Source organism: Oreochromis aureus, linkage group 5, assembly GCF_013358895.1.
Source record: "Oreochromis aureus strain Israel breed Guangdong linkage group 5, ZZ_aureus, whole genome shotgun sequence".
NCBI lineage: Eukaryota > Metazoa > Chordata > Actinopteri > Cichliformes > Cichlidae > Oreochromis > Oreochromis aureus.
The window spans coordinates 18374859-18400660 of NC_052946.1; the positions used below are offsets into that span (position 1 = coordinate 18374859).

General features: G+C 39.5%; 3 protein-coding genes across 4 annotated transcripts; 2 read left to right on the plus strand and 1 right to left on the minus strand.

The window, feature by feature from the left end:
• Positions 1–8890: 8890 nt before the first annotated feature.
• On the minus strand, positions 8891–11004 carry LOC116333871 (vasopressin V2 receptor-like). The gene is made up of 3 exons (XM_031757148.2): positions 10911–11004; positions 9907–10770; positions 8891–9723 (listed from the first exon to the last, which is right to left on the minus strand). The coding sequence occupies exons 2-3, from the start codon at positions 10733–10735 to the stop codon at positions 9515–9517; spliced, it is 1038 nt and encodes a 345-aa protein (XP_031613008.1). The 5' UTR covers positions 10736–10770; positions 10911–11004; the 3' UTR covers positions 8891–9514.
• Positions 11005–11466: 462 nt separating this feature from the next.
• vhl (von Hippel-Lindau tumor suppressor) lies at positions 11467–14753 on the plus strand. Its single transcript, XM_031757112.2, has 3 exons — positions 11467–11939; positions 13452–13574; positions 13973–14753. Exons 1-3 carry the CDS (start codon positions 11753–11755, stop codon positions 14161–14163), a joined length of 501 nt encoding a protein of 166 aa, XP_031612972.1. The 5' UTR covers positions 11467–11752; the 3' UTR covers positions 14164–14753.
• Positions 14754–19222: 4469 nt separating this feature from the next.
• Positions 19223–24821, plus strand: tatdn2 (TatD DNase domain containing 2). 2 transcript variants are annotated; one of them, XM_031757069.2, is made up of 8 exons: positions 19223–19457; positions 19837–19889; positions 20673–20982; positions 21099–21512; positions 21695–22690; positions 22814–22941; positions 23322–23505; positions 24308–24821. In XM_031757069.2, exons 3-8 carry the CDS (start codon positions 20683–20685, stop codon positions 24446–24448), a joined length of 2163 nt encoding a protein of 720 aa, XP_031612929.1. In that variant the 5' UTR covers positions 19223–19457; positions 19837–19889; positions 20673–20682; the 3' UTR covers positions 24449–24821. The 2 variants fall into 2 exon arrangements, with proteins under 2 accessions (XP_031612929.1, XP_031612928.1); XM_031757068.2 differs by lacking the exon at positions 19837–19889 and having other exon boundaries at positions 19224–19457.
• The last annotated feature ends 981 nt before the right edge of the window (positions 24822–25802 follow it).

Below are 25802 nucleotides of genomic sequence, written 5' to 3' on the forward strand. Positions count from 1 at the left end.
TCATTCATTTTTATACGAAAAATGGAAGGCACCGTACAATGATCATTTGAAAAACAAAAAAAATATTCAAAACAAAAACAAATTATTCACAAACGGTCACCACAGCAGGAAGCTCTGCAGTATTTAATTTGGCTGATTTTTACGCCAGATGCCTTTCCAGATGCAACCTCCAGGGGATTTGTGTCCTCCCAGGAGGGGAGGCTTGTTTCGCAAATGTTTAAACTGCTACACCACAGAACACAAATATTTACCATACTGTTGTTTGCATATTGGTCAGCTTGTTTTGTGGCTTTAGTAGTTGTTTTGTTTCTCTCTTTCCTCCTTTATGAAACAGATGATGAGGTGGTGCTTTTTCCTTAGTCGTCTGCGACCAGTTTCCATAAAGTCATTCCTTGATTTGTGGTCAACAAAAAAAAATCACGTAAATATAGAAAATCCTCCCTACAGTCCCCTATTGGAACTTGTTTAGATAAAAATTTAGATATTCATTAATAAGCTAACTGGTAAAGTGATTTATTTTTTTTTGAGTAAGTTTAAATTTACCTTTTTTTTTTTTTTTTTTACAATTTGATTTTTTTTAAAGTCCAAATTGATGACAGCTGGCTCATTATAATTGTTAATTAAAGTGAGGTTTTTATTCTCACATAAAAGTTTCATATTGTAAAAAAGAAAAAAGAAATATAAGAAAACTAGATCAACATACGCTAACAGGTCACTTTATTAGGTACACCTGCTCAGCACTTTTAAACACATCTAATTAGCCAATCATATCGCAGCAACGCCATGCATTTAGGCAGGTGCACAACCTGCAAAAGTTCAAACTGGGCATCAGAAGGGAGACCGATTTAAATGACTTTGAATGTTGTTGGTGCCAGACAGGCTGATCTGAGCATTTTGGAAACTACTGACCTGATGGTACTTTCCCATACATGCATCTCTCAGGTTTACAGAAAATGGTCAGAAAAACAGAAAATGTCCAGTCATGGTGAAAACACCATGTTGATGCCAGAAGACAGAGGAGAATAGCTAGACTGCTTTGATCTCATAGGAAGGTAACAGTAACTCAAATCACCACTCATTACAACCAAGGAGTGCAGAAGAGCATCTTTAAATGCACAACAGGTCCAACTTAGAAGCAGATGGGCTACAGCAGCAGAAGACCACACTGGGTGCCTCTTCTGTCACCAAACCACAACTGGACAATAGAAGACTGGAAAAAAAAGAAAGAAAAGAAGCTGCGACATATGTAGGGTCAGAATTTAGTGTAAACAACACGTTGGATGGCTGCTGGTATGGTATCAAAGATATTTTCTTCACACTTTGGGCCCCCTAATATCAGCTGAGCATTGTTTAAATGCTACGGCTTACCTGAGTATGGCTGCTGACCACATCCATCCCTATACGACCACACTGTACCCATTCTCTGATGGCTCAAATCATCTCAAACTGGTTCCTTAAACATGACCGAGTACCTAAATCACCAGGTATCAGCCCAATGAGAATCTTTGGGATGTGGTGGGACAGGAGATTCACATCATGGATGTGCAGCAGACAAATCTGCAGCGACTGTTTGATGCCATCATGTCAAAATGAAGATTTTTTTTTAAAAACATTCTGCTTTTATCAGCTAATTTGGGTTCAAGCGTATATCCCCAGTCTGCTGATTATTATAACAATATGCCTAACAAGCTGACGCTTCTCCAACTTCCTTGTTTATTTTAAAACTTCCATTCTTCCGCCAGCTCCATGCGGACTCAAGTGACATCGTTTGGACATGCACCAGATTTCTTTTCTGCTTATGCAGCGTGTAGGGCACAAGTAAGTTTTACTCTACCCCCAAAATGTTAAAAACAATTTACAAAAAAATAAAAAACTAAACTAAATACAACATAAAATTAAACAACTTGACATTTTTTAAGGCCAAGATAAGATAAAGTGACATAACAAAGTGCCCAAAGTTGACCAAAGCAGACAGAAAACAAAGGAGATCTTTGGCTGATCACACTAATGTAGATACATAAAGGCAAACAGACACGTACAAAGTGACTAAATAGAAAGAAGTAAACCAAACGGTAATCTGTAACCAAATAAAAAACATATGTAAAGTAAATAATTTGAATTCCCCCCGTGATGTATCTTTAAGGAATTCACACATTCAGACAAAAAACTCAACAACAGTTGCAAAAATGCAGTCCCAGCATGCTTCACAGGCTGCCTAAAGCCTCTCGTCGCTGTGGCTGTCTCCACCCTCCGAGTTGGAGTAAGATCTCTCATCTGCTGAATCTCCAGTCCACACCTTTTGTTCCCCCTGCTTCTCCTGCTCCCCTTGTTCCCTCTGCTCCCCTTGTTCCCCCTCCTTCTCCTCCTGCTTCAGTTTGTTGACATCCAAGTTCTGCTGTTTCTGTTCACCTGAGAGTGTCTTGTCTTCGCTCGATTCACATATCTGGACCTGCTTTTTGCTCCCTCTCCTCCCATTAAGACCGCTCCTGGCCAAACATCTCCGCACGGTGGATGGGTCCACCAGGGTGCCGCTGGTCACCGCCAGCTCTGAGGTGATGGCGCTGCTGGACATGGTCCGATTCTCCAGGAAAGTCAGCTTAATGAGTCTTTCGTCCGCTTTACTTAGTTTCCTCGGTCGGCCGCTGCGTTTCTGATCTTCAACCGTGCCCGTTTTTTTGTGCTTCTGCAGAAGAGCTTGGACAGCACGTTTGGAAACACCTGTCTGCCGCGAGATTTCCGCCTGTGAGAGCCCTTGCTGGCGCAGGCTCACCACCTTGTGTCTCGTTTCTATGCTCACTTTAGCCATGGTGTCTGATCTTCCTGATCCCAGCAGCCTCACCTTATCCAGGTAGACCAGACGACAGGAATCACAACCACAACAGCAGGCGGAAGAGCGTCTTCTTCTGCGTCTTCTTCTTGATGCATACTTGAGGTTGGCACACATCTAATTGGTGCATTACCGCCACCAGCTGGTCCCGATAGCGTTCACTACTTGAAATCTTTAACAGCCAGGTTAACTTTTATTTTCTTGAGGTTTTTGGACCACTTTGCGTCTCCTGTCTTCATTTTTCTAATAGTCTAATACAACATGTTTGATGTTTTTTTCCTGTTAGGAATGACAGATGGGAATCTCTCCTGCTCCTTCCCAGAACCATTATTCTTTCCTTTCTTCCTTCCATTGCTTTTGCCACCTTTTCAACATTTTCTGCACCATGATGCTCTTATTCCTGTCAATCTGAGTTTAACTAAAAGATTTGTTTTTTTTAAAAAGAACTTTATTCATGAACATAAGTGCAAACAAAAAGACACTAATAATAGTTTCCTTCAATAACTATCATTACTGCCTTTTTGTTATAGTTATTCAAATAACCTATATACACAAGGTGGGGTGGCTGTGGTGGGGACTGAGAAAGAAAACATGAGATCATTTTAAAATAGTATATATATGAGGATAGATACATAGACAGACAGACAGACAGACAGACAGACAGACAGACAGACAGACAGATAGATAGATAGATAGATAGATAGATAGATAGATAGATAGATAGATCTTAGATCTTAGAATAGATCATCTTTTCCTCTACTTTGATAAGAAACTCAGAAACAGTGACCATCACTCTAATTGATGCATCTGTATCAATTTGGACAAAACTGCAGAGCTGATGAATGTATGCCTGCACTGTATGTTTAAAATAAAATCCCTATCCTTGCTCTTTCTTTTCCATTAATGTAAATTCTTCTGTGGCGACAGGAAGTATTTGTCGCTTTTGCCTGTAATGGCACGGTCTGACTAATGTTTAACTGGCCTATTTTAAGTTCCGTTGCTCTCTGAGTCTAGCCTAAGCGCTTTGTTTTTTCTTTCCTTTTCCCATCAAGCTCTAAAGAACGCCTCGTGTTGGATGACCCCATTCATGGCCCTGTAACTTTGCTCAGCAGTTTAGTGTTAGCTGCTCCCTTCTGATTTCTAGTGGCATTCCACCCAGCTCTGCTCATTATGCTGCTATTGAGGTTGTTTTACACGCAGGTGCGCTGGGTGCAATTGTATGTTTGTATGTATCTGATGCTGAACCATACACTACAATACTCCATAATCTAATACTGGCCTGATAAATCTGCTGTATATGGTCCTCATAGAATTCCCGTCGGCTTAGTTATTTTCGACTAAACATATGAATACATTTAACACTCTTGCATTTCTTACTGTTTTTCTTCATCGTGTGTGACCCATGTAATCCTTTCATGAAACCACGACCAGCTCTTGATTACTTACATTTTCCACTGTAAAGCTTCCCATGTATGACATGTATGTATTTATCCTTCTGTAGTTTTTAAAAGAAATGTATCTGTACAATAATTTGTAATGCCTATTTTCCTCACTATCACTAGTTGACCTTCTCTTCATATCGTGTCATATTGTATGTCATGGCACTTTGTTTTTCTAATTTCATGTTTTAAACATAAAGCTGGATCAGTTGTACTTCTCCCTCTTCTAAGCCCACTTTCCATTTATTATATATATATAGTACTTTAATCATTCATTTCATATTTTTCTCGATTGTTTTGCAGATTTGGATTTTTCTTTTTTCTTTCCCTGGTTTTCACATTGTTACTACCACTGCTAACAGAGCCTCCCAGTCTCTGTTATACAGCACTAATAGATGTCTCACTAAGATTGGTTATCACTACATAATGAATTAGATTTTCTCTTAGTGCTGAATCTGCTTTAATACTGATTCTGTCCCAACTTCCATCATTTAGACATAAAACATTTTCCATATTTTCATTTCTTCCTCGTGTCTCTTGTGCAGCTGAAATAATTTATTTTATTTCAAATATTTATTTCAGTTATGTCACAAGTTAAACTCCACAGGACTCTCTGGCTGGATAGTACTATACACTCGTAGACACGAGTGTATAGTATTGAAACTGTTTGGCTCCACAGCTAGAAGGAGAGCCTCCATTACTCCCGGATGCCAGAGTCTGACGGTCCTAAGATGTGTGCTGTTGCAGTGTAATAAAGCAAAAGTATGCAGAAACCAAACAGGTGTGAAAATACTAATTTAATATGAAACAAAAATATGGACTCAAAGTAAAATGAAATCCCCCTATCATGTTTGGCTTATCCATAATGATTCAAAATCAAAAGTTATTATCAAAGTTTACATCCTAAAATAATACTATGGTTAAATTTTGAGAAAACTAACAAACTGCTCTTTGTCTAAAGCAATAGTTATTTCCCAGTGTCATTCATTAATTCCAGTGAGAGCCTACTACACAGGTTGTAAAAACTGACTGACTAAAAACTTCTTCCTTCTACCCTTGAGACTGTGCAGGGAGACACAGCAAACCATCCTGGTTGAGATGGAGTGCCCGTGCAGTCTGAATGGACTGCTGAACTGTACCTGCAATAAAACATTAAATTGCTGTCTACAAGTGTCCAGACATATTCAGGTGCCTACAGCACCAGGTGAACTCACCATGAACAGTGTGATTCTAAATTTAGGGTTTAATTGATAGATTTTTGGATGCTTGTGTTTATTGTCCCGGTTTCAATTTTAGCGCATGTTGCAAAACAACTCAAAAATTCTAAAAATCATACAGTGACACTTACATTTTTAGATCCTGCTCCCATTTTGTTTTGTTTTCTAATCAGGGCATTTAAAAAGTGTGAGAGGAGCACACAAAACAGCGAAGAACATGAGCTGCTCTCTTCTCTTCTATATCCTGGTCTCACACTCATTAGGAGCTTTATGGTTTGTCTTTCTGACTTTACTGAGCTTTGTATTTTTACCGAGACAAGAGTGTCAAATAACTGAAGATGATGGTGAAATACATTATCTTGTTAAGGTCTTTAATCAGGTTAAACCCACCAATTTCAAGATCAGACTGGACATTACTGCTATCCCTGGGGAAACTGAGTAATTGGTGCAGCAAATATAAAAAGGTCCATCGGGGGAAAGGTTAATCATCTTTACAGGACAACACATGCAATATGGATTAAATGGATGTCCACTAATTTTCACAAAAAAATATGTCTATGTGACCTGGTGAATGTCTGTCTCTTTAAAATAAAAATAAAGTTTTTTAATAGGCAGAACAAGGAGAACTTAACAGCTTCACAAACGTCTCATATTTATTGCACTTTCTACTGAAGTGTAAAAATATTTTTCAGATAATAATTTTTCTGTGAAACGAATACAAACACACGGCAGCTGAACATGTAATATAGTTTTGCACTTTAAGTTGAACATGAACTGATCTATATAAATATAATATATAACTCTGAGATTGTTGACATGCTTGTCTCAGGATAGTGTGATGGATAAAAATGCCTGTTCCTGATTTTGCAGACATGCAATCCCAAACCTATCAGGGAGCTCCAGCGTGCTTCACATGTCGCCTAATCTGTCTCCTCAGTCGTCTGGCTCTCCAGCCTCTGTGTTAGAATCAGAAATCTCAGCCTCTGAATCTTCAGTCCAGACCTCCTGCTCCCATTTATTGTCATCCCAGTTCTGCTGTTGCTGTTCACCTGAGAGTGTCTTGTCTTCGCTCGTTTCACACATCTGGACCTGCTTTTTGCTCCCTCTCCTCCCATTAAGACCGCTCCTGGCCAGACTCCTCCGCACAGTGGACGGGTGCACCAGAGTGCCGCTGGTCACCGCCAGCTCTGAGGTGATGGCGCTACTGGAGATCTTCCTATTTCGCTGCAAAGTCATCTTAATGAGTCTTTCGTCCGCTTTACTCAGCTTCCTCGGTCGGCCGCTGCGTTTCTGATCTTCAACCGTGCCCGTTTCTTTGTGCTTCTGCAGAAGAGCTTGGACAGCACATCTGGAAACACCTGTCTGCCGCGAGATTTCTACCTGTGAGAGACCTTGCTGGTGCAGGCTCACCACCTTGTGTCTCGTTTCTATGCTCACTTTAGCCATGGTGTTTGATCTTCCTGATTCCAGCTGCCTCACCTTATCCAGGCAGGCAAGATGGGCGAATCACAACCACAACAGCAGGCGGAAGTGCTTCTTCCTCACGGTTTTCGTTGGCACTGAGTTAGATCCCTCGTCGGAGATGCTACAATGGCATAATGAGCTGAAACTAAATTTCAAAGCTAATATTCAGTCTTATTCACAAGTTATTGAATATTTCCATATGAAAATGCACGTTAGCCCTTTATCATTGGCATTTATTTATGGTGAACGTCCTAGATTTCACAGAGCTGCTGCAGAGATGAGGATCACTGCAGGGTTGCATTCACATCCAGTGGAACCAAAGGGCAACAATGTGTTCCTGGGCCCCCGAGAAAACAGCAGCTACACTGATTGGAAATGATTGGCTGATTACTCCACCCATCAATATTATTAATGAGAAAAAATGACTCTGACTTTAATCCCAAAATATTTAATATGAGTTATGATTCATGCAACCACCAATTCACGAACATGCACACAGGGTTTGATGTCAGTCATATGAAAAGCCGCTCTTCTGCAGGCAGGTTAATAAACATGAAGGAGCCAGGAGGAGGTCACTATTTAAGATTAGAAGGGTTGCAGCTAAACTAACCTTAATGCAGTTTTGCCTGTACTCAGTTCACCTCTGATTACAAACAATAATCTCAACATGTGTTATGTTTTGAATGTGTGTTTTCAACATGAGCAAAAAGCTTGGTTAAACACATCTGAGCTGTCAATAAAATCAGTTGTTGATGAATTAAAGTAACCTGATTTATTATTGACCTAAACAGGAGGGGGAGAAACAGCCTGCTACCAGACAGAACTGTTTACTCTCGCATCAGATACCAGACAAACACAAAGGAGGAAAGAAGAGGAAATCATTTCTGGGTTGTGTTGAAACATTGGTGATAATATTGAAAGAGAAAAGCTGACAATAATTATTTGGAAGCAATACAGAAAACCAGTGTGTTGAAGCATTATGCCTAAATTGTATGTTTTTCGATATATAAATAAAATACCTTCTGTGGTAAATTTATGCAGAGGTACAAAAAATTTTCCAGAGAAAATTGGATAGATTCCCAACGTAAGATGACGGATTACCTCAGTGCTCAGGTGAGCATATATGTGCACGAGTAACTGCCACCAGTTAGTGTCTGCTGTGATGTCTCTTTCTTTATAATATCTCAAAAAACACATTTAGGAGGGAAAATAAGATTACGTTACTGCAGGTCCCTGTGGACTCCAGTGAAACCTGAAGCACTGCTGTGAAGGTCAAAGTGTTCAGTCATTTTAAGATCCTCAAATGAAATTTAGACCATTGCAGCTGCCATAGTTACAAAGCAACCAACAAAACTTTTCAGCTCAGTACCGATGCTCTTTTTTCCACTGTCATATAGGTAGCACACTTTAGATATGCCTTCATTGTGGTTTCTCATTTGTCATAGTAATCACTGAAACTAATTGTTGTTGCTGATGACTAATTTTCTAGTTTGACCTGAAGTCCTGATCAAAATTACTGACTGACTTGGACATTGAACGGGCCACGTTCCAAGCCTCATATGTTTCTCATGCTATGTCTCTCTTTGGCGTGCTGCTCTTTCAAAGAGAAGGTTTTTCACTCTGATGACCTGCAGATGTTGCATGACGTAGTGCAGGGTTGTCCATCTGTCTGTTTGTCTTTTGATTACATTCTTCCAGCTGTAATATTTGTGGAAAGATATGTTGACAATGTAGACAATTCAATCCTTGTTTTAAAACACATTAACATTAGGTGGGACTGCATGGACTTACATCTAAATATTAGTGCCATAAATACGATCTGTATCATTTGTGAATGTTCAGGATTGCAAAGGCTACCTTATGTGTTATGTATACAACAGCAGTGCAACACATTTGTGACAACATTTTATTCCATAAATAAACAAAGTCGATCATGGCATGAACAGTATTTTACAAAATACAAGCACCTGGCGTGTGATTTTGTGAACAGTGAGTAGGTTTTCACCATAGAAACATTTAAAGGGCTGACAAACATATTTCACAATCTTTAAATACAGTTTGTTCCAACATACAGCGTGCCTCTGTTTCCTCTCTGTTACATCAGTGAAACACATATGCTTGCTTTTAATCTTTTGTTTGGAAAGCTATGAATAGATTTTATTTACTTTAGTTCGGTGAGATCAACTCAAGGAATGTTTCTATATACGGCAGTATGCAAAACACTATACAGCTGAACCCAATCTGGCTGAAAAGATTGGCTCATTCAGGTACCACTAAATGGGATGAATATTTTATATCTCAAAGAAAAAAGATTTATCCAAACAGCTTGATGATCCACACCAGTTGTTTAGTCTCTCCAGATGCTGTTATCCAATAGCATCTGGAGCTTAGTCTCTCGCCTTTGCTGGATGCTTTTTACTACACTCTATATCTTTTTATGTGCCAGATAACATACAGCATGCGTTGCCTTCATCCTTTGAAACGGTGGCTCAGAGAGGCAGCATATCCAGGAGCGCAGACTTTGCACGGTTTGCCTTGCAGGAGTTTCCCATTTTTAGTAATGCGCTTCACTTTGACTCGGGGGGATTTTTTAAGCTTAGATACAAAGTGCTGACCAGCGTCGCCTCCTCGTGCACTGAGTCCTTTCCTCCTGAATGCCTCCTGCACAGGAGCGACAACAGCCTCTTGGGAACCTGACCGCTGAACAGAAGGTAAATGCAGGGATTCGCGCAGCTGTTCAGGCTGGCAAGCAACATCAGGATGGTGAAAGTGGCAGCTGGAATTAAAAGAGGAGGGCAAAGTGTCACGTGTCTGCCAAGCAATCTCACCTGCTACCTAGAGATGAGTAATTTGTGTTTGTGCGTAAATACACTCAGGTTCTGCGTAATTAGAAAACGTAAAAGACCACATGAACTACATTGATTATGACGATCACACAGCAAGTATACGCAATACTTACTTTCTGTAGGCGCCTGCTTATCCCACGCGGACCACAACTGGACAGTGAAAAACGGAGCCCAGCAGACTATATAAGCGAGTACTATGACCACCGTCATCTTCAGTGTTTTCACTCTAGCCTTGGACATGCCGGCAACACCGCTGGCTCTGGATGGCAAACCCACCCTTCCCTTCTGCTGAGTCTTTTGGTAGATGTTGATCTGGATGGCTCGGCAGATGCGCACTTGGCAAACAACAACTGTGATAACGGGTAAAACAAAAATGACCAGCGTGGTCCAGGTGATGTAAGTCTGCAGCCCCCATGGCTGGATAAATGTAGCCCAGCAGTCAAACACACCCGGTGTAACCTCTACCTGTGAGAAAATGAAGACCTGAGGCAAGCTGCCCAGCAGAGAAATCCCCCACGCGACGCACACGGGGACATTTAGTCTCGTGCGTGTCCGCTGAAACTTTACCATCGGGTTGCAGATAGCTTGGTACCTGTCAACTGTCATCACCACGATCATGTAGGTCGAAGAAAACATGCCGAGAACTTGCAAGTACTTCACAAGTCGGCACACCAAGTCCGGTCCGACGAACCTGTCTGTGATGTCCCACAAAAGCTGCGGACACACCTGGAAGAAAGTGACGACCAGGTCCGCCAGGCACAGGTGGAACACGAAGACGCGCATTCTGGACATCTGTTTGCGCTGTTTCCACAGGACGAGCAGCAGGCTGGTGTTGAGGACGGCGGCGCTCACGAAGATGACACTGAGCAGCGCGATCTCCACCTTGGCCAGACTCTCATCTCTTGGTACATCCTGTGCCTCCACAAAGTCACTGTCATTCATTGTGATTGAAGACCTTCGATGTTGACGAAAAGTATCTGAAATGAAAGAAAAATAGAAGATTTTTATTTTATGCAAACAAACAAAAGTCAGAACGTAATTTCCCATTATAAAATATTTTTTGAAAAGAAGATTCTGTTCCATAGAAGTAACTGCAATGTGGTTTATTTCTGTATACCTGCATAAACCTCAGATAATATTGAAGGCGAATGGAAGCTTTACTCCTGCAGTCGAGTTCAGCTTGCGAATGCTGTCTGGTGTTAATCTGGAAGGTTTCTACTGTGCCTCAGTATTTTATGTCAGAATGAAACTGGGTGGAGCTCATATTCATTGAATCTGATTAGCATTTCTTACACATAAAAAAAGGCATGGGTTAATCCTGATAATTAAGTATAAAGCATACGGGAGATTACTGCTGGCGGATTGTTGTTTAGGCTAAAGAAGAGACATCATGTGATTTTTATTGCATTATAAAGCTTGACTTTCAATATGTTAAAAAGGATTCCTTGATATTTAATATCAAGTATAATAGTATTGTGTAGTATATATAGTACTATTTATATATGTATATATATATATTGAAATATTACTAAATTGCTTTTATTTATTTTTCAGGTGGAGGTGGGTGACAGTCTGTTTTCCTGTTGTGATTTCTTTTTAAATGTATTTTCTTGTTGCTGCTTCTGCACCACGTACACCGCGTACTGAACGCATCTCTTGTTGCATGTCGTCACGACCAATCAGAGCTCAGAACAGTTCGACGTTCCACACTTTCAACCGGAAAAGTGACTGTAAACAAACTAGTTGAGAAGTAGTTTTCTCGCTGCGGCGTTTAAAAGTGTTTTTAACTTTTTCTGTTTTATAAGATAAGTAAGCGACTAGACAGATTAACTGATACGAGTTTTATAATTTCGAGTAGCTGCCGTCGCGGACGATTGTAAACATTTAGGGAGCTACTTGCTAGCGTTAGCTTCTACAGCGACTCTCGCTGCGATAACAGTTTAGCATTATTTAGCTCCAATGTCTCAAGAAGGAGTAGAGTCTCTTCCTCTGGTCCGTTCCCTGAACAGTCAGATACCAGTTAAAGTGATGTTTTATAACCGTAGTCCCCGTGTCGTACGGCCTTTGTGGATAAATTACCAGGGAGAGCCGCATCCTTACGATGAGATACAACCTGGAAGGGAACTGAGGATGAACACTTTCGTCGGTAAGACAGCTGCTTAAAGCGATCAGCTAACAAGTGGCTCTTTGTTTAAGATCCAAAATTTTATTCCCACCGCTACTATTGTAGCGAGGGTGCTTACTCAGGTATTTCTAGGGATATAAAGCTTTGTTTAGTGGAAATAAGCAATGAGTTTTACAGGAATGCTGGTATCACCTGAACGCAGCTTTCTCAGACAGGGGCCCAGCCCAGAGTAAAGGAAAACAATGGATGTCTAGGATTAGGCTTACTACAAACACATATATATTGTTTTTATGCAGTTCTGTTACATATGATGTCTTTACAGACTGGTAGTTAGCGCTCGGTTATTTGCGTAATTTTAATGATTCTGTTTGTTTAAACAATATCTTTCAAACCTGTGCTGTCAAAGCACTTTGATGCCGAGGTTCTTAATTAATTAATAATAGTAATAATAATAATAATAATGATAATAATAATGATAATAATAATAAGCCATGTCTTGGAAACTGAACCTAGAAGTGTATCATGAAAATCATCATGAAAATAGTGTCACCTTTAAAGCATCACTCTTTAGTATGCAAATTAGACAAATTTTGGGTTAGTTGTTGGGATTTTTACCACCTGTGCGCTTGTGCTATGAAGCGAGTTCAGCATGCCCATGGTAAATATCTGTTATTTAGATTCACTTACTGTGATATCTGCAATCAAGACAAGTGGTCACAAGAATCTTTTTATGAATTCACTAAGGTAATCCACTATTGCTGATGGCAGCAGTGACCAGTCACAGTTGGGAGAGGAAACATACGCTGAGGTTAAACGTATAATAGAGACTGAAAGTAGCACAGCTGCAGTGTCAGTGTGTGTGAGAGAAAAATCACTGTAGAGTCATATAGTATTAAAACAGCTTGAAACACGTTGGTCAGTAAGATAGGAAAAGAGCTGTTATATTTATAAAGTTTAGCTTATTTGAAGCCAGGAGGGAAAAAATGCAGACTCCGACTTAACAGATTTATCACTATCACATTGCTATCAACACAGGAAATCTGATTACTAACAAGTATGTTAATAAATTCATGTTAGAGACAGCGGTACATTTTTATTCTTTCAGCTGCAGCCTCAGACAAAACTCAAATGTAGGATTAGTCTGATTGTAAACAATAAGAATAAAGTTGGAAAATGGTTTGTAGCCAAAAGGAAAAGAAGGAATAAAGTGACATTTAACAAACTATATTTACCACTGATGCTCATCAGGGAAACACAAAGACATTAAGACACTATTTAAAAACGTAAGATCCTCCAACTGTCCACACAAAGAATAGTTACGCTATTTTATGGTGAACGTTAGGCTGTGATTTTGTACCTGTTGATCCCTAATCTCGAAAAGGTACAACAAAAGGACAACATAAGTTATCATGGCGATATACTCTGATAGGAATTTAACCACCCTGGTACTGCAGAAAACCCGGGGTTAACTGTTCGTAGTACAGGCCTCAGGCTTCAACTCTTAAACAGTGTTTCCGCTTGTATCTTTTCTAGGTCACCCGTGGATGTTCAGAGATGCAGAGACCGATGATCCTCTCAAGGTCAACAGCAAAGAGCTGTTTCTTCCTAAGCCAGAAAGGGGTGGAAATGTGACACGTGCCAATATCAGTTTACCAGGTAAAACATCAGTTATATTACCTGAAGTATCTGTGCCAAACAATTATGATTTAATAGTAAGTGTGTAGTAAGCTAATTTCAGCGTTTGCACAGTGATTGACATATTGATTAAATCATACAAACTAATTTTATGAAAATAATATGTAATAGTTTCTCTGGATATTATAGAAATCTTACCAGCTGTTTTTTTTTCATCATGCAATTTTCAGAAGAAACTACACAAAATAGTTTGACAGATGTTTTAATTAAGAAACTATGAGTTTATTAATGTTTGATTCACTTTAAACTATTGGCATAAGAAATTTTGGTAAATTTACAGACAAACTGATCTATATTTGACAAAATATAGTTGAGTTGACAAAATATTCCACACTTTTAACAAGCATTTGTTTACACAGTTTACAGTCTCAAGGATCGAGCTCTTCAGGTTACTCGGCGTCTTGTGCGACCAGAAGACTACAGGAGGTTGGAAATAGCATGGTGTCTCCACGAGGAGCTCGAAGATCGCCCGAGTGTTTTGAAAGATCTCCAACGCATAAACCAGCGAGTAGCACAGCATCTGAAAGAGAACACACAAGGGCAGGAGTGATGATTAAAACAGAATGGATATTTATCACACAAGGACAGATGTTCTTGTACTTTCAGAGAAAGTAAAGAACTTTAAAGATGAGATGAAACACAGGACTTACTTCACAGTGGCTATAAACACATTTTTTGGAAATCAGTTTCAGTTTGATCTACTGTTTGTTTGTCACAGTTGTTGAACAGAAAAAAAATGTGTTTTTTTTCCTTTTTAGTAAGAGTTATATGTAATATAAATCCATCTTCTGTATGTAGCCAGATCTCTGTAGAATTCAGAGATCTGTGTTGTTTATATTCTTATTAGTAATGCTTGATATGAGGCTATCTTGCCATACCTGCACAACTCCCTTCAAAAATGGATGCCCTGTTGTATTTTATTGTTGTAGCTGTTAAATCTGTCAGAAATATTGGTTTATTAGGAACAGGTGAGACTCTCATAAAGGTTAACTCGCAGATGATTTCCAATGTGGTGAAAATACTGTGACTGAGGAGCTTCTCCTCTTGTTTTTGTCTTTGAAATTATTTTCTTGATAACACATTGCTGCTGTATCTAAAATAGTTTTATTTGTATATTGAATAAAATATATACAACTTTTATTAATGGATGGAAGCCTTGATACCTTGGAACAGTCTTCAGTTTATATTGCTGTTGTAGTTATTGGTGCTGTCTCTAAATAAAGCAAATTTATAACAGTTATGTTTCACAGGATGTCCAGGGGATGTGAGGAAGTAATAGTTGTAAGAAAAAGAAGATGTAAAGGCACAATCATAAACTGAAGAAGTATTTTAAAACAAGTTATTTCAGGGTGACAGCTAAGCCATTGGATTCAGCAGTAACAAAAAAGTAAAGCTGCAAAATTTACAACGTGGTCAAAAGACGTGTCCTCTACTCAAACATTACAAAGACCAGTGCCATACCTCTCCTCCTCTCCACATCTCTGCAATTAGCTGAGTGTAGTCAGCTGCGCCTAACCTAAGCACATTTTCACAAGAGTCTATGCAGTCCTTTGAAAAACGTGGAATGCTAAGAAAAATCAACTTTTTCAAAGTTAAACAAACCACAAGATTTCTGGACCGATATCCTTTAGACAGATGAGAGCAAAGCGGAGATGCACAGTGCCACATTTAGAGAAAACCAAACACAAACACCAACTCTGTCCAGCCACACAACCTGGGTACCTTGCAGTCACTGAACAGACCAGGAACACTTCTGTATACCAAAACAGAATCCAGTGAGGCCGTTTGTGCAACAGGTAAAGCTTTGCTCAAACTGGGTCATTCAACAGGACAACAATCCCAGGCTCAGCAGCAAATCTACAAAAGAATTGCCAAAAAAGAAAATAATCAAGGTGTTGTGATGTGGTGGGACCTTAAAAGGAGCTGTGTGTAAATGAATGCCAAGATAATGCATTTATTTATATTTTAAAACAAGAATAGATGAACTCTAACAAGTACGTATAATTAATACAGGTAACAGCGTAATTGGGTACACAGGAGTAAAAGCAATTTATGCAATCCTGTATCAAAAACAAAACAACTAAACATCTAATAAGCATCTCAAGGACATCTCAAACAACGTAACCTCCTCTGTGTGCAGTCCTACATGTCCCCTTTCCTCTCTGGGAAGTTAATAAATAAAGTAACGACCAGGATATCACTGAGTTACATGTATTAGTGTCTTTAATTTGTTGCTCTTCTGGTTAATAATACAAAAATGTATCCATTTATATGTTTTATTAATTTATGATATGGCTTTTTTTTTTTTCAAATTAACACTTGAATATTTTATCATGATAGCAATGACACTGCTCAGACTTCACGTGTAATATAATAACTCGAATAACCTCACGTTGCTGAACTTCTGTAGCGTCTCACTCACAGTCTACATGTGGATGCCCTCTTTCAGGAACAGATCACAACCTGAAATCATAACGTGCTTCTGTTTGCTCAGCAGGGGCACTGTTGCCAGACATGTTGCTAAGTGACAAAGTAACACAACACATCTTTTTGTGCGTGTGAAACGAGTTGAGCTGGGCGCCGTGTATCAGGAGCATGCAGGCGGGGGAAAAGAAAAACAAACAGCATTTGGGTCGTTTCAGGCGAGAGCTGTAAGACCTCAGCTTTTCTCTGTGTCTCTCACAACTGCAAATAATTTGATCATGGATCCAGAGCTCATCATCCTTTGCATTTTCTCCGCCAGCAAAACATTTTGGCCGAGGAGTCACCCAGTTGTCTTCCCACACCTGCAGACAGATCACTGGAGCAAAATGAAAACAATGGTAAGAGTAAAAAGACAAGAAATCCTCCCTACCTGCAGAGCCACAGACAGATTACTAAATCATAAATTACTGTGAGTTGGTGTCATGGTTATTCCCACATAGGTACCAGTTTATTTTGCGTCACTTCCACCATCCTTGTTAAAAGAATCAGGTTTGTGAGAATAATCAAGTAAAAGAAAAAATGGCCTTTTCAAGAAAAATGTCTCTAATTTCCAATTTGTTTTTGATTTTATAATATATTTAAGTGGCTCCGTCATATGGACGTAATTCTGCTCTAAACCGCACCACCGGCAGCCCGTTACCTCCTCTGACTCAGGACGAAGGTGCAGGTAATGATTCTCTTCCCTCCCTCTTGTGACCGTATAGCAGGTGTCACATCAGAGTTGGTATCGGCCTTACTGCTGAATCTTTATTTTGTTTATGTTTTTTCACTGTAGGCACATTAAAAAAAACCAGTGTTTCACCTCGAAACATGCCCCAGTACAGGAATGTGTTCAATGAGCGTGCTAGGACGGGCTTCTGCTACTGGCTTGTGGAGAAGAGTCCAACATGTTAGTAGTGACTGAAGAAAAATATCACACGTACAATAATCTGCTTATTGCAACTTTCATGCAGGTGTTGCTGGATTATCTAATGTGATACTGACAACCTGAGTTCCAAAAAAGTTGTGACGCTGTGTAAAATGTAAATAAAGACAGAATGCAGTGACTTGCAAATCCCATAAACTCATATTTGACCCACAAAGAACATAGAAAACATATCAAATGTTTAAACTGTGAAAAATTTACAGAAATTTACATTTTAAGATAAATATTTGCTTATTTTGAATTTGATGACAGCAACATGTCCCAAAAAAGTCAACACAGGGCTGTGTTTGCCACTGTGTAGGGTCAGCTCCTCTCCCTTACAACAGCCTGTGAATATCTGGGAGCAGAGGAGACCAGCTGTTGAACGTTTGGGGGAGCAATGTTGTCCTAAGCCTTTCTGACACAGGATTCTAGCTTCACAGCAATTCTGGGTCTTCTTTCTTATATTTTTCGTTTCATGATGCATTAAATGTTTAAATGTTCTACTGTGGTGTCATGGTGTTGTAGTAGATACAGTATATGGTTTAGCATTATCTTGCTGAAATATGAAAGGCCTTTCTTGAAAAAGACATCATCTGGGTTTCTGCATTTATTGTGCCTTTTCAGATTTGCAAATTCCATAGGCACTAATGCAACCTCATACCATCAGAGATGCAGGTTTTTGAACTGAGTGCTGATAACAAGCTGCATGCTCCCCCTCCTCTTTATTCCAGAGGACATGACTCAGTCCCTTTTTACATGAGCTTTACCCGAGAGAAGACAGGCTCATCTATGGATCATGCTCATTTATGGGCATTTTTTTTTTTTTTTTTTTTTTTCTGTGTCCATTGTGCACAAAAATTTCTGTAGATTCCCTGAATCTTTTGATGATATTAAGTAAGATGATGAGATACTCAAAGTCTTCGCAATTTAATGGTCACAATAGAATAATTTTATGTTCTATTGTGAATCTAATTTTTGATGGCAGACCATAAAATGAATCAAGTGATTCTCACAATCAAAATCTGTTGCACCACAGCAGATAATTGTATAAGAGATCATTCTTTGATGTTCATGCATGGGATGCTGTTATAAGAAAGGACAATGATACATGACTTTACACACTGAAATCTTTTTCTTTTCATTCCTCTAGGTAAAGGATGCAGCTTTGGTGCATATAAAACCTTTCTGGGATTACCAAAAGTTTGAAGAAACAGTTCCCCAGACCTCTACTAATGATGCCCAGATTAGTTTGAAAAGCTGAGCTTGCACTTACTTGAAAATCTGTAAAGAAGCATTATCAGAAATGCACATACTTCTGGAAATTTGCTTAATCTTACTTGTTTCTGCACAAGTAATGAGGTACGGCAAATTACAAAACTTTATTTATAAAAGAGACTTGATATATAGTCTGGTCAAGTTCTCTTAGCAAAACATCTGCATTTTTTTGGCACAAGTAATAATGTTAATTGAAAATTTAAATTAAATAAGTTAAGCCTCACCTCTCATCACCTTCACAAGTAGAGTGAAAATCTTTTATTCCCCTGTGCTCTAAATGCTGTATTTGACTTTTTTATGGGTGACTTTGTCTTTAGTTTCCATTCATTTATTTAGAAATGCCTCTAAGTGAATATATAGCATACAGCTGATTTTTGCACACACTCTTTAGAGCTTGTTTTACATTTTTGAAAGGTTTAAATAAATAAAAGAAAATTAAAAATGTTGAATTAATTGTGTCACAAAAATAAACCTTGGTTTACTTTAATTTGGCCCATTACTCTGGGAAAGTGAACTTTTGGTGCAGGACAACACTCGCCTACAAATTCCTGAAGATAGGCATGTTTTTTTTTGTTTTTTTTTTATGTGTGAATAGATCATACATGGAAGCTGCTACTGATAAAAACCAAAAACAGAACCCCAAAAAAGGCTCAAAATTATCTCAAAATTTGGACATAACTCAAACTCAAAAGTAATTTTGTCATTTTTGAGTTATTTCCTCGATATTTTCGCGATGCCCTGTTCAAAAGTTTGAGATAACAACTTGAAATTTTGAGTTATAGAGTAATTTCTTCAGTAGCAGACACAAAACATCAAGCCTTGAAGCTTCACAAAGAGAACAAAAATTTGTCGGTTCCATACAAGAAAGGCTGGCTCACTGGAAGCAAAATATAGAGAAACGTCATTTGTAAATTGCTGCTTTAGCCGGTGTAAACAATTCTCGCGAGATCTAACACGATTGCGTGACAAAAGCGCAAAGGAACTTTTAAATGTGCGCTCTTATCGCCACCTAGCGGTTAATTTTATAACAAACCTTTCATGGTTTAACTCAATCCAATAATAGTAAGAGAAGACAGTGAAACGTTTCAGTACTTTTGTTTACAGACCGTTCTCTGTAGGAGCCGTTTAAGCTGCCGGTTGACGCTTTAATTGACGTTTCTACCGTGGAGACCTACCAGGTAACAGCTCCTCAACATCAGGCAGTGCTACTTAAAACAAGCAGCTTAGCTAGATTAACTTTTTATAAATGTAAAGTAATTGTAGTGATGTTGATTTAACTAGTTGGATTGGTTAAACATTCTGAGGTGAACTAATGATTATTGTTGGCAAACATTCGTGACCGGGAGTTTTGTGGCAGTCAAGCTGCTAGCTAGCATACAGTTATTGCCAAAGTTTTACCCTCAAGGCTCCTTTTTTCCCTGCGGAGTCCTTTCACACGGTTAATTTAGTCCCACAGCTTAAAAAAATACACAAAAACTACTGTATATACTTAGGTTATTAAAGCTGTGTTTTACTGTTTATCCCGTTAATAATTTTATCACCTAAAATTGCCTCCAGGTGCAACCAGCGGAGCCCAGCGCTGCACTTACAAACAGATAATAGACCCACAGGTAACCATGCAAGTAAATTCATTAATAAACAGGGACAGGTTTGACGAGGTGAACTAATGGATTAATGGCTACTCATTCTGCAGAACTTTGAGATGGAGATACTTATTTGAGGCCAGATTATTTTTGGTAATGCTCGAAAAAAAAAAAAAGGTCAGATGATAAAGTAAGACACCCACGCTTTCCGGAGCGTTTTCCAGGTTAGTAGTGCATATTACCACTTAGAGTTGTGGTTCGAGCAGGGAAATATCAGCCCCGAGGGGTTAATATTCATATGTTCTTATAGATTTACTGCCATTAATGATTCCGCTTACGGGGCCAGGTCTTAATCCATCTCCTTTTTAATTGCTAATCAGATTTCTATATGCAGACCAAAAAAGGTTTTCATTACAATAGAAGAGCTTCATTAAGTCAAATAAGAGTATAAAAAGGCTTGCATGACATTCAGTGCAGAAGCTCCACTGCTGCATGTGGTGTCCTTGTTTTGAACTGCCAGGAAGAACATGGTAACACTGATAAAACGAGCTGGTAAGATTGGAGATATATGATTCCTGTGGAATGAATTTTTAAGAAATTCTCTTAACCAGGTAATCCAGTTTTATGTAGAGTAAAAAAATGTCACCAGATATCTGCGTTTATGGTTATCAGAAGTTAAAGACCATTTTGACAAAAGCCATTAGAAGCTAATAAAATGATCATGATTGCATGAGAGCCAGTCCGTGGTCATCCATATCTAGAAGCTTATCCAGATGTGTTCATTCCTTTTCTAACTGCGTTTTGGATCAGGATCTTAGACATGGACAGCAGAAGAAAGAAGGTGGCCTTCAGCTGGCTCCGAACTACAGTCACTTCACCAGCACATCGTCAGGGTGGAAACGCTGGCTTAGTCACACCGCCTTGCCGGACCATAACGCAAAATGAAGATTCAGAAACTTTGCCCTGCAGTGATTCTCCAGGATCTGCGCGGCTTGGAGCACTGAGTCTGGATACTCCCAAGAGAAAAGCCGAGGTGCTCTCTGAAAGTCTGCCCTCTTTAGGCAAACTTAAGCTGCGGAAGCTTTCCAGGAAAAACAGTGAAACATTTAAAACTTTAAAGGTAAACCTTTGCCATTGGATTATAATGTTAGATTGAATGTTTTTAATCTATCTTGAGTCTCACAAGTTGCTTGGTTCCAGTGAATACATTATCTGTTTGTGGTTAATTTGGCACAGGACAAACCTATGAACACCTCAGCCGCACAGCTAGAGTCCAGAAACAGCCAGAAAGCTTCACCATCTCCATCCCACTCTTTTATCTTGAAGAAGAAAGACCGGACACCTGAGGAGGGATTAAAGGCTATCTGCAGGAAGGCACTGATGGCAGCCCTCGGAAACACAAAAACAACGTGCAGCACTACTAAAATCATCAAAACTGACACGAACAGCTTGTCTTCACCTCTGCAGACTGAACTTCCCAGTCCAGCCTACCTTGAGACAACCGTTGTGGATATTAACAGCTCCTGGAACCAGTATGACAGTGCACCTGAGGACCGAGGCGGCAGCAAAGATGATCAGTGGCCCACCCTTCAGGTGTTGGAAGACTCGGATGTCAAAGGTGATGCTTCAGAGCCAAAGACAGACGGAAGGGTAAGCAACTACAACTCGTAATAAAAGTAATATAGCATTTCTTCTTGTTATGTTTTAGTTGTGCATCGGTTGTTATTGATTCTTTTGAATTCTAAAGCAGCTTCAGTTTTTATTTTAAAATCTTTTTAAATGTATCATACCATAAAATTATCATGGCGCTGAATCAAGATTTTGTTTTTCAGCGTTTTGTGGTTGAAGGAGAGGATTTGCCCAGGATGTTTGTTAGTGAGGACTCTATTTCTCTGGAGAAGACCTTCCAAGACAGACCATTTCCTCCAGACGATGAACTGGAAGCTGAGGACCATGACTCCGCCCTCCCTGCACTAGAGTACATACCAGATTCTTCATCTTGTTTCTCATCTGACCAGAGCTATGATCAACATCAAACTTTAGTCGATAGTGAGGGAGGTTTAACTCCCACTTTTACGTTTACACCCTCTAATGAAACCACTGGGACCCTCGAGGCAGCTGCTAAAGACATGGAGGTGCCTTTCTCATCACCACAGAGGAAAGTTTTTGTCTCACTGAAGCAGCCCCACTCACCGCACGTAAGCGTTTTAAATGCATCCGCAGTTGAGGCTGACAATATTTGCTCATCCATTATTAGGGGACGTTCATCAGATCCCTTTGCTCTGCCCCGACACTTAAATATGGGAGCGTCAAAGCTGTGCTTCGACCCCACAGCCTCACGCAGGCAGTCGGACGGTGTTTCCCGCATGCGTTACCCTGGTTACTCCTTATCTCATACTTGGACTCCTAGAAGACTGTCTTTGGGGGCTGAACCTTTATGGACCAGCTACCCCTGCTGGAACAGTGAAGCTGGCTTCATAGACACGCATTGCCATCTAGACATGCTCTATGGAAAACTTGGCTTCTGCGGGACGTTCAGCAGCTTTCGAAGGCTGTACCAGAGTAGCTTTACTGGAGAGTTTCAAGGCTGTATTACAAACTTCTGCAACCCAGATATCATGGTGAAAGAGGCGCTGTGGGAAGGTCTGCTGGCTGAAGACATGGTATGGGGGGCATTTGGGTGCCACCCGCATTTTGCCAAAAACTACTCGAGTATTCAAGAGCGCAATATACTGACGGCGATGAAGCATCCAAAAGCCGTGGCCTTTGGTGAGATGGGCTTGGACTACTCCTACAAAAACTCTACTGACACGTCAACGCAGAAAGAGGTAAGGTAAAATCTGAAATGGATTTTCTAATTTGAGACTCTGTTTTTCTTCAGCAGCGTATGCCTGGATATTGAAAATAAGAATGTCGTGGTCTTTGTTTTGTTTCTGTGCTTCTCTGTGAAGGTGTTTGAGCGGCAGCTGCGTTTGGCCGTGGCCATGAAGAAACCTCTGGTGATCCACTGCAGGGATGCAGATGACGACCTGCTGACAATCATGAAGAAGTGTGTTCCCAGGGAGTACAAAATTCACAGGTGTGTTGTGTGTGGAGGAAAACCCTTTAAACTCAGTTTTTCCTTTTTTATAGCTTCTTCTTAAAATTAATTGCATTGTGTTTTTTTGTAAGAAGTTTAAATGTTTCAGTTTAGAGAAATAAGATAAGTGCTTGCACTTTATTTTTGACTAGCCTTTTTGTAATTGTCTCGTAATAGTTGTCATTTTTCGATGGTGATGAAGAAGAACAGAAAACTGTCATAAAGTGAATTATTTAATATGTCTGAAACATAACAGCTATTCTGCTCATTTCCACATCAGAACTGACAACCTGAGGATTTTTAAACTCTAAAGACCTTTGGAGTTTAAATCTTAGTGCCTTTAATCTGAATTTTAATTTGAATTACGTTGTGCTTTCCAGGCACTGTTTTACAAACAGTTATCCAGTGATTGAGCCCTTCCTGGCAGAATTCCCCAATTTGTATGTGGGATTCACAGCCCTAATCACCTACTCGAAGGCTACAGAGGTCCGAAATGCCGTTTCCCAGATCCCTCTGAATCGCATTGTGTTGGAGACAGATGCGCCATATTTCCTGCCAAGACAGGTATGTGTAGATAGAGGCTCGGGAAATCCAAAACACACATCTTGTGTCATTAATGAAAGAAAAGGTTTCTGCATTTTTTTTTTTTTTTTTTTTTAAATTTCAAAATATTAGAAATGTATTATTGAACAAACTACAGGTATATCATACAGTTTATTAGGTACACCATGCTAGTACTGGGTAAACCTGCTTATGCCTTCAGAAGATCTTTAATTCTTTGTGGCACAGACTCAACAAGTGGTCAGTTCTCAGAGTCTCAGAGAGTTTGGTCTGAGATCACAACACAGAAATGCCCACTTTGCTATCAGATTAAACATTTGAACAGCTTTATGTTACCAAGATATGATCACAAAAGATCCTGTTACCGTTGTTCAGTGTGGGTTTTTTTTTTGTTTTTTTTTTGTTAAACCGGCATGAAGGAGGATGAAAGGTATATAATGGTATGAAGACAGTCTTGGGAAAACAAAGAAAGTTAGATCCATATCAGCTCTGATTTTTAATAGACAGCATCATCATACTGTGTGCAGCAGATCCAGCAGTGGAGACGTTTTTATTCCACCATGCTTCTGAAAAGAAACACCTGCCTGTTGGCTTTTCTCTTGTGTTCCTTGACTGCTTGATCTCTTGTTGATCTGAAACTAAACTTTTCACTCCAAGAGTGGAGTGAAACTGGGCACATATTTATATTTCTATTGAGTCTAAAACTACTATCAGTATTTAAAGCAAATACCCAGTTGTTATATTCGAGGTATTATTTATTAAGAGACTCCATGTTGACCTTTTTGAATGTCATACTCTTTAACAGGTTGGGAAAGGTGTCTGCCAGTTTTCCCATCCTGGAATGGGCATCCATACTCTGCGGGAGCTGAGCCTACTGAAGGGGGAAAACATGGCCACTGTCCTTGACACCATCCGAAACAACACCACGCAGCTGTATGGTATATGACCTTCAGAGAAAACACTGCAAACTGGCAAGAAAGAAGAGAGACGTTTCCTGTTTTTGTTTTATATTTGTCAGTTCTCCATATATGGATGTTGACATGTGGAGAAGAAATCTCATTTTAAACAACCTGAAAGAGAAAAAGGAGACGAGCCTGACTGGAATTAAAATATCTCTTGTCTAACAGAGATCCAAGTGTATAATTGTTTATCTGAATATTTTTTATGCCATTGTTATTACAGATTAATTTGTAAGCAGGTTTTGTGTTGTTTTTTTTTCTGTGTTTCTGTAGTTTTACATTGCTCGCTTGTTTGGTTTGTCTGGACGTTTGGCTGCCTTGGTGTGATGCAGTAGAGATGCATTAAAAGTCTTTATAATAGTGCTTCTTTTTTCTCTGAGACATGTTTTGTTAAATTAGTCATCAGTGCGAACACTGGTGCTGATGGAGGAGCGCACAGGAAAGCATCGTCTTTTACAGTGGAGCAAATGTGTACACTGAACAAAGCCGATTCTGCATTGAGGAAAGGAGAGGGGCTGCGGGAGCGGTCCATTACTCCACTTTAATGACGCCCTGCTCGTCACACACATTTGTCTGAGTGCTCTTTTCTTTTTTTTTCTGTTTTTAAATCTTGAAAACCATTATCTGCTAAAGGTTAGTGTGTGAAATAAAGAAACAATATCGAGAGTGAACAGATATGTGTTCATCCTGCCAGTTTTTTTTAGCACAGTTCTTATTATAGAGCCTTTAAAAAGGTCAGAGCAAACTCTGTCACTGAGGTTTGGACAAGATGTTCTTCAACATCCTCCTTCCTTTTTGTGTTTTTAAGACATTTAGACTTTTGATTGTAGCTTTAAAGGTACCAGTTAAATCTTTACTCAAGTGTTTGCATCCTAAGCATCTGTTTCTATTTAATATTTTTAGCTCATACATCCAAAGTTCATGTGGTGAGGCATTCATGATCCATGATATCATGAGGGTCAGAATTTAATCAAACTGGCACACAGTGGTCACCTAATGGGTCTTCACACAAATCATACTCAAAGTCAAGCATAATGTTTATGCACAAGGCTTACACTTTATTCTCCCTGATGTATTCAACAATATTCAGTTCAGGTTATTTAGCAAAGTCGTTAACGAAACATTCTTTTTAATAAATTTTGCGTGCAAAAAATCTAAAAAAGCAACAAAAAAACCCCTCCATGGAATATTAAATGATTTGGTAGTTCAAAATATGGCTTTGCCACACATGTCTCACTGGATCGATTATATCTCTCGACTGGCCTGGGAATGTCTAGGTGTTCCCCGAGCTGCGCTGGGGACAAGTCTGGGCTTCTCTGCTTAGGCTGCTGCCCCCCCCTG

Coding starts and splice junctions, on each gene's coding strand:
- LOC116333871 (XM_031757148.2), bottom strand. CDS start 10,735: ATGAATGACAGTGACTTTGTGGAGGCACAGGATGTACCAAGAGATGAG. Junction 9,724..9,906: donor TAAGCAGGCGCCTACAGAAA/GTAAGTATTGCG, acceptor TTTTAATTCCAG/CTGCCACTTTCACCATCCTG.
- tatdn2 (XM_031757069.2), top strand. CDS start 20,683: ATGGACAGCAGAAGAAAGAAGGTGGCCTTCAGCTGGCTCCGAACTACA. Junction 21,513..21,694: donor AGCCAAAGACAGACGGAAGG/GTAAGCAACTAC, acceptor TTTGTTTTTCAG/CGTTTTGTGGTTGAAGGAGA. Junction 22,942..23,321: donor AGGGAGTACAAAATTCACAG/GTGTGTTGTGTG, acceptor TGTGCTTTCCAG/GCACTGTTTTACAAACAGTT.
- vhl (XM_031757112.2), top strand. CDS start 11,753: ATGTCTCAAGAAGGAGTAGAGTCTCTTCCTCTGGTCCGTTCCCTGAAC. Junction 11,940..13,451: donor GAGGATGAACACTTTCGTCG/GTAAGACAGCTG, acceptor TATCTTTTCTAG/GTCACCCGTGGATGTTCAGA. Junction 13,575..13,972: donor TGCCAATATCAGTTTACCAG/GTAAAACATCAG, acceptor TTGTTTACACAG/TTTACAGTCTCAAGGATCGA.